The sequence below is a fragment of the Brassica rapa genome, chromosome A01 (assembly GCF_000309985.2).
Source record: "Brassica rapa cultivar Chiifu-401-42 chromosome A01, CAAS_Brap_v3.01, whole genome shotgun sequence".
Lineage (NCBI taxonomy): Eukaryota > Viridiplantae > Streptophyta > Magnoliopsida > Brassicales > Brassicaceae > Brassica > Brassica rapa.
This window is the reverse complement of record NC_024795.2, coordinates 26,327,256-26,335,630: the sequence shown is the minus strand read 5'-3', so window position 1 is coordinate 26,335,630 and position 8,375 is coordinate 26,327,256. Positions and strand designations below refer to the sequence as shown.

The window sequence follows — 8,375 nt, the reverse complement described above, 5'->3', positions numbered from 1 at the left end:
TATTTATTTTAATGATGATTTATGAGTTATTCCCATATTCTAAAAAAAATTCCAAAAATATAAATTGACATTAAATGTAATATATGAGTTATTACCATATTTTTAAAAGTACCAAAAATATAAATTAACATTAAATGCAATTGTCCATGTCATATTAAGCTATAAGACATATCATCAATTTCAGTAACCATGTCATATTTATTTTCTGAAATTGATTGTAGAAAAGACATGTGACAAAATCACTTCGCAAATATAGTTTAGGGGATGTTCATGACAAAATGGATAGTAAGGTCAATTTTCTTTAGACTAACCACTATTTTTTTTTAAGTTTTACTGTTCTTGGCATTTATTTAATTTCACATTCTTCCTTTGTTTTTTTATCAAATTAGCTCAAAAACTTAAGAGGGGATATTTTAATCAGTTGACTACTAATCAGTTGGTAACTTTAGTACATCAAATGTTCAAAAAAAAATATAAGAAATAAAAGTGGAACGCTATGATCATGGATCATGGCAATTATAAATACAAACAAGTTGTAAATCAGTTTTCTATTTTTCTAATAGAATAAAATACATGGAAAGTTTGCAAAAACTTATCATACTATAATCATAGCATGATGGCGGTTGAGCAAGTATACTCTCATTGTCTAATGGTAAAGGGCAATTCCATGAAAATATACAAAGCTTGAGATTTGTGTAATATAATAAAATAGAAAAGTTAAGAAAAGAAACAAATATTTTAGTTAATTACCGAAAAGAAGCAAATATCATAAAGAAAAATTACTTGGAATGACTCTAATTGATCTAAGAATGACTAGAATGACTCATAATAAATTTTAATTACTAGACTAAAATGGGATAGAAGCAAATTTACTAAAAGCCCATCTCTAACTTAATTAACCACAAGTTTCCATTCTAATAAATTAAAAAAAAATTAGAAAATCTATTACTATAAAACACAGTTTACTCTCTTCTCCTTCCTCCACATAGGATGCCACCTAGATAAGTCTGTTTATACCTATGTAACACGTGTCCCGTATATGAAACTCATCGTTTCATTAACTTTGGTTTGCAATTCGTTTGGGCTTCTCTTTTATATTATGTATCTGTGTTTTAATTTATAAAGCCCATCACGAAAATAACTAAGTGTGCTCGAAACGTCTTCATCTTCTATAATCGATTTTTAGGGTTCATGATGTTCTTCAGTTTCTGAATTTTTTCACCGACCACGAAGTTTCGAAAGAGTTATGGGAGATGAATATTCACATCCAATCTCTGGTGCGAGCTGCCGTTCGCTTCGATTCGTTTGGCTTTCTTCTCGCCGTCAAAGGGAAATTGGAACCGTTACGGACTCCATTCAATCGGTGTCATTAACAGCCTTCTTAACTCCTTTTTCCATGATTCTTCATTCAATGCATCCTTCATTCACTATCTTCCGTTCTCTGACTTTGCATCTATAAAGAGGTGAGTTTGTATCCATATATTTCATTATATCATATCATTTCCTTGCACTCATATTAATCCAAATATCATAATGGCAAACTCCTACGACTCCTTGCTGACTTGAAGGTCGAGCAATACAGCACCACCGAAGGAGTTTATCAGATGCCGGAAAGCTTCTCCCTTTAAGCTTTTATTCTTTGTTTACTTCCGATCTACATTAATGGATTCTTGCGTTATATTTCGTCTTGAGGGTACATTCTCTTCATTTTTTTTAAGTTCCTTTTTTTAGAATTTCAAAAGTTTTTGAGAATTTAAATTTTATGTCGAATGATCAATTCGAATTCAAACATTTTAAAAACACTAACATCATATTAAAACTCAGATCCAAATATTTGTAAAGATTTATTCCAGATTAGAGAAGGTGATTTGTCGGTTACTTTTCATGATCTATTAATAAAATAAATAATCAATGTTTTGAAAATTGTACCGAACATTGATTTAGCATTGTAAATAAGTCAATGATCAGGTCCGTCCACTCAATTAAACCAAATTTTAATTTTTAATCAAATTTTAATCCCATCCTTTGAAAGGACATGTTAGAATAGATCAATAGTCATGATTATGTTATAGAATTAAAAAACACAAATATGAAAATTAAATACTATAAAATAAAACATGTTTACTATTAAAAAAGAAGCAAATATTTTAGTAAATGGGGGATGAGTCTCACTTTACCATCTAAATATTTTAGGCTCTCTCTCTCTCTTTCTCTTTCTCTTTCTCTCCCCAATTACCCATCTCAACACAAAACACCAGCTAACATAAATCATCTTCCTCTCTTGTCTCTCTTGTAGCTCTGAGCTTCACCCATGGCTGCCTCATCCTTTGCAGATGGTAACCAACTTTGACTTTACACATCTCTGGACGACTTTTCCAATACGATCTAGATTTTTTGTTATTGCATTTGATTTTTTTTTAGCTCGAAAGAGTTTTAGGCAGCATCAAAGATTATTCTCCTACAACTTTAGTAGTTGATTGATTATTTTGCGTGATTGTCGGAAAAGAATAACACAACCGTTTTTTAGACATGTTGATCTTCATGGTCCCTTGTCTTGTCTGTTAATTACCGAACCACCCATATGCTTCTTCACTTATCAAAATTCGTACTATTTTTATTTAATCCAAAATGATTATATCATAAATTCACATAGTTACATACACATGTGTGTAATATTCCAGATCTATGTAGTTGAATTGATGTTTGAATTTTTCAGGAGAAAAAGATATGGTGAAAGGTGGAATGATTCTACAGTCTAGTGAGTCTCAAACCGCTATGTTAGATCCTTCACCAACACCTTCACCGTCCGCAACAGCAACTGCACCAGCTTTGGTTCTGTCTAACTCAGGCAAGAGGATGGACCAAGCTGGGAAGAAAAAGTACGTGAAGCAAGTCACAGGTCGCCACAACGACACTGAGCTTCACTTAGCTGCTCAGCGTGGCGATTTGTCGGCTGTGCAGCAGATTCTCAAGGATATTAACTCTCAGATGGAAGGGACTCTGAGCGGGGAAGAGTTCGACGCTGAAGTTGCTGAGATCAGGGCTTCGATTGTGAATGAGGTGAATGAGTTAGGCGAGACCGCGCTCTTCACTGCTGCTGATAAAGGACATCTTGATGTTGTGAAAGAGCTGTTGAAGTATTCGAGTAGAGAGAGTATTGCTAAGAAGAACCGTTCTGGTTATGATCCTCTTCACATTGCTGCCATACAAGGTCATCATGGTAAGGCATCACAAAGCTTTACTCTTTGTTTCTTCTTGTGATTGATGTATGGTTTGTTTCTTGCAGCTATTGTTGAGGTTTTACTAGATCATGATTCGACGCTTAGCCATACGTTTGGTCCGTCGAATGCAACTCCGCTTGTGTCTGCGGCTATGAGAGGACATACGGAAGTTGTGAACCAGCTTTTATCAAAAGCTGGGAACTTGCTTGAAATTTCTCGGTCTAACCATAAGAATGCGTTGCATCTAGCTGCAAGGCAAGGGCATGTTGATGTTATAAAAGCTTTGCTAGCTAAAGATTCTCACCTAGCGAGAAGGGTTGATAAAAAAGGACAAACTGCGCTTCACATGGCTGTAAAAGGACAGAGCTCAGAGGTGGTGAAACTGCTGTTGGATGCAGATCCTGCCATTGTTATGCTTCCAGACAAGTCTTGTAACACGGCGTTACATGTTGCCACAAGGAAAAAACGAGCAGAGGTATGCATGTGGGTTCGGTTAGTTCAGGTTATTCGGTTCAACATAACTCTTACTAAATCAACCCGAAATATAGTTCAGTTCGGTATTCTGTTAGTTCGGTTTTTGAAAATTCTACCAAAATTTTTAATTTCAGTTAGATTTTGGTTTTATTTTGTTAAAATTTTGGATAAGTTCAGTTAGTTTTAGGTGAATTCGGTTAGTTTGGTTATTTCGGTTTGGGATTTTGGTACGGTTGGTTTGGTTATAATTTATTTTTAAACGAAAACCGAGATAACCGATTGGCGAACTGAAAACCAAACTTGTTATAAAAACCTACTGAATCGAACCGAACTCCTAAACAAACTAGCCAAACTAAAAATTTTGGTTCGGTTCAAAATCTAGAGAGTGTGATTTCATTTCAATATCTTTCTTTGAATGTTTCACGTATTGGCATATTCTTGCAGATTGTGGAACTGTTATTGTCACTCCCTGATACCAACGCCAATGCTTTAACCCGAGAACGCAAGACAGCACTTGACATTGCAGAGGGGCTTCCACTCTCAGAAGAATCTTCATACATAAAAGAGTCTCTTGCTCGCTGTGGAGCTCTCAGGGCAAATGAGCTGAACCAGCCAAGAGACGAGCTGAGAAGCACCGTCACACAAATCAAGAACGATGTTCATATCCAGCTGGAACAGACCAAAAGGACTAACAAAAACGTTCACAACATTTCAAAAGAGCTCAGGAAACTCCACAGAGAAGGGATCAACAATGCAACCAACTCAGTAACCGTTGTGGCTGTGCTCTTTGCAACCGTAGCTTTTGCCGCTATCTTCACAGTGCCGGGAGGAGACAACAACGACGGGTCAGCAGTGGTGGTGGGACGAGCATCGTTCAAGATCTTCTTTATCTTCAACGCAATAGCCTTGTTTACTTCTCTGGCCGTCGTGGTGGTACAGATCACGTTGGTGAGGGGGGAGACAAAAGCTGAGAAGAGGGTAGTGGAGGTGATCAACAAACTGATGTGGTTGGCATCTATGTGTACATCTGTGGCGTTTCTTGCATCGTCTTATATAGTGGTTGGGCGTAAGAACGAGTGGGCGGCAGAGCTTGTGACTGTGGTTGGTGGTGTGATAATGGCTGGTGTTCTTGGGACCATGACTTATTATGTGGTGAAGTCGAAGAGGGTGAGGTCAATGAGGAAGAGGATCAAGAGTGCGCGTAGGAGCGGTTCCAACTCTTGGCATCATTCAGATCACTCAAACTCTGAAGTCGATCCAATTTTCGCAATCTAAGATCAATAATCATGTAAATATATTTGGTGAAGAGAGCTAGACTAGAGAATCTTGTGACAATAGGCAAACACAACTGTCACAACTCTGTAACACTGGTCAACTCATTATATTCAAAAACTAAGTTAACCATTGTATTATTTAGAAACTGAGGAGCATCAGCATTGGTGTACTTTTATTACTCGTAAGAGCATCTCCAACCCCCAGACTATTTTTTACTCTAAAATAGAGTTAAAAGTAAAAAATGCTCTAATGGTATTTTATTTCTCACTCTATAATAGAGTGAAAAATAGGTTTACTCAATATTAATATAGAGTAATTTGTTTTTTTTGTTCATCACTCTATTTTCTACTCTAAAATAAAAAACCATTTGAACAAACTCAAATTCTACTATAAAGTTACTCTATTTTAGAGTAAAAAAATAGAGTAAGCCATTGGAGATGGTCTAAAAAAACTCAATCCAATTGTAACAAAACATGGTCTGAAACTGAAGTTTGAATTTATTTTCATAAAAATATCATATCTTTAATCCGGAAGAACAAACACAAACGATAAATTTAAAACATTTCGATATAACAAATTGAGAAAACTACTCTATGCAGCGGCACTCTCATTCTCCAACGCAGATGGTGCTTGCAACGTGTTAACGAGATCCAACCCCGGCCAATGCAACGCACCAAACATCACACCATACACATCTTCCCGAAACGACATCGTTTCAATAACCTTATAATCCTTCGGACCATACAGCTTCTCCTCGAACACAGCACCTCCCAAGTTATTATCGAACAACTTCTTCTCCTTCTGGAAACGGACGAACGTAAGCCGGGGGGACGTCTTCGGTCTGCACGAAGATCCACGCGTTCATACCTTTCATACACGGCTTCAGAGACTCCCACTTGGTTCCTTCCAGGGCCTTGAAGACGAGAGTGTTCTTCGCGACGAGGAGCTTCGTGTTGCTGTTTTCGCGGAGGATCCCTCGGAGCTCTTGTAGCTGCTTCACGGTGAGGCCGTTGTAGTTGATTCCGGTGATGAAATGGCAGTTCTGGAGGTTGATCTTCGTTTTCCCCGCCACGAGGAGAGCTCTTCGAAGGCTGGACATTGCTAGAAAGGTTGCGATCGAGATTCGAAATGAGATTCAGCTATAGGGTTCCTTCTCTAAGAGGTTTTACCCAGTGGTCGTATCGGTTTAATCGTGGTTTAGAATGTAAATTTAAATCTTTGGTTTAGTCATTGTAAAACCAATCTATGAAGAGCATAACAGAATGTAAATTTAAATCCGAAAAGATAACAGAATGGATCTTCAGGTCGGATTTTCGGATTTCAGTTCTTTTTTATAACACTTCGTAGGTTCCATTCTAGTAAATTTGTAAGTACGGATCGGGTTCGGATCGGTTTTGTATCACATCATAGAACCCATAAAATAACCATATATCATTCGGATTCGGGTTATATCGGATGAGTTCCGATATTCCTGAAATAAAATCTAAAATTTAAAAGCAAAACATAAGAAATATATACTTATGTATATATAATTAAGTATTTAAAGTAGTTATTTAAATTTTAAATACTTATTGTTAGATACTTGATATAAATATGAAATTGAATATTTGAAGTATATATTCATGTTTTATATAATTATATTGTATATTAGTTTGAACATTCAAAACGTTTTTTTCGGATATTTTTTTGGATTTTTTGGTTTTTTCGAATTACCCATTCAAGTTCGGTTAATAACACTTCAGGTTTGGATATACTTTGTACTACTTTACGGGATCTATTCAGATATTTTTTATATTTCGAACTGGGTATAGATCGGATTTTTCGGTTCGGTTCGGATTTCGGATCATGGATTTTATGCCCATGCCTAACATAATGTAACGAACATAGAGCAATGGAATCTATCAATCCTGGTGAGGAGAGAAGAAGATACAATTAGGCCCAAAGCCCAAAGCCCAAAGCCCAAATTCAAATTAAAAGTTGGACGTGGTCTCTTCTTCTTCTAGGGTTTTAAGGTTTCGGCACAGTTTCACGAATCTTCATCTCTCTCTCTCTCTAAACTTCGATACACAGATCACCATGACTACCGAAGAGAAAGAGATCCTCGCCGCCAAATTGGAAGAACAGAAGATCGATGTAATTTTTCTTATCTTCTCACTCTCTCTTTCTACTATCTGTAACTAGACTCACCTCAGATCTTAAGTGTTTTGCTTCGTATATGTAAATATTAGAGCTATGCAGCTTTAGATCTGAATCCTATTTGTTAAATAATCGGTTTTCAAATCACTTTAGCATTGCAAATGTCTGATTTGTTTGATTTTTTGGACTGATGTGGTGTAGCTTGATAAGCCTGAAGTTGAGGACGCTGATGACAACGATGAGGATGACTCCGATGATGACGATGATGATGCGGAGGGTAAGCTCTATGTTAACAAAATACAGCTCCTATGTTAGTTTTTAGATTTGGGGAAGATTGATTTATAATTGGTAAAAAAAAAAAAAAAGCTAACTGTAGTGTGTGAAGAATCATATGCATCGAGACTTCTTGTTGGCGAAGCTTCGTGTTCTAGTTGATTCATTATATTGAGTTGTGATTGGTGAAAACAGGACAAGAAGGAGAGGCAGGAGGCAAGTCGAAGCAAAGCAGAAGTGAGAAGAAGAGTCGTAAAGCCATGCTCAAGCTCGGGATGAAGCCCATCACTGGTGTCAGCCGAGTCACCGTCAAAAAGAGCAAGAACGTTAGTCTTTTTCTTCTTTTTTGCCCATTCAATCCTTATACTGTATTGACGATGGACTTTGATATGTGATACAGATAATGTTCGTCATCTCTAAACCCGATGTTTTCAAGAGCCCAGCATCAGACACCTACGTCATCTTTGGAGAGGCCAAGATAGAGGATTTGAGCTCGCAGATGCAGTCGCAGGCCGCAGAGCAGTTCAAGGCTCCGGATCTCAGCAACGTGATCAAGGGTGAATCGTCGTCGAGCGCTGCCGCAGTGGTGCAGGATGATGATGAGGATGTTGACGAGGATGGTGTTGAGCCAAAGGACATTGAGTTGGTGATGACGCAAGCAGGAGTGACTAGGCCAAAGGCTGTGAAGGCTCTCAAGTCTGCTGATGGAGATATTGTCACTGCTATCATGGAGCTTACCACCTAAACCAAAATCTTTTCAACTTAGATGTGGTTTAACTTGGAGTTATATGTCCCCTGAGATTTTCAAAAGGTTTCGCAAGTTTTTGTTTTCCATGTGTTCTTGAAGTGTTTTCAGTGTTGTATCAGTGATTCAAGTATACAGTTTGGTTTGATATTGAGTATTATCGACTATTTACACTTACCGCTACCTAACTGAGTTGAAAGCTGATATATGACAACTAAATATACTCACGAATGAATACACCGAAATTTTTT

At 37.1% G+C, this 8,375-nt stretch overlaps 2 protein-coding genes and 1 pseudogene across 3 annotated transcripts; 2 read left to right on the top strand and 1 right to left on the bottom strand.

Annotated features, from left to right (window-relative positions):
- LOC103845597 (ankyrin repeat-containing protein ITN1) lies at positions 1 to 5,115 on the top strand. 2 transcript variants are annotated; one of them, XM_009122483.3, is made up of 5 exons: positions 3 to 1,693; positions 2,297 to 2,336; positions 2,717 to 3,220; positions 3,287 to 3,696; positions 4,140 to 5,115. In XM_009122483.3, exons 2-5 carry the CDS (start codon positions 2,312 to 2,314, stop codon positions 4,968 to 4,970), a joined length of 1,770 nt encoding a protein of 589 aa, XP_009120731.1. In that variant the 5' UTR covers positions 3 to 1,693; positions 2,297 to 2,311; the 3' UTR covers positions 4,971 to 5,115. The 2 variants fall into 2 exon arrangements, with proteins under 2 accessions (XP_009120714.1, XP_009120731.1); XM_009122466.3 differs by lacking the exon at positions 2,297 to 2,336 and having other exon boundaries at positions 1 to 1,693.
- Positions 5,116 to 5,449: 334 nt separating this feature from the next.
- LOC103845588 lies at positions 5,450 to 6,644 on the bottom strand (annotated as a pseudogene).
- A 239-nt stretch (positions 6,645 to 6,883) lies between these two features.
- On the top strand, positions 6,884 to 8,301 carry LOC103845577 (nascent polypeptide-associated complex subunit alpha-like protein 1). The gene is made up of 4 exons (XM_009122446.2): positions 6,884 to 7,103; positions 7,308 to 7,383; positions 7,575 to 7,705; positions 7,780 to 8,301. Exons 1-4 carry the CDS (start codon positions 7,047 to 7,049, stop codon positions 8,122 to 8,124), a joined length of 609 nt encoding a protein of 202 aa, XP_009120694.1. The 5' UTR covers positions 6,884 to 7,046; the 3' UTR covers positions 8,125 to 8,301.
- Positions 8,302 to 8,375: the final 74 nt, after the last annotated feature.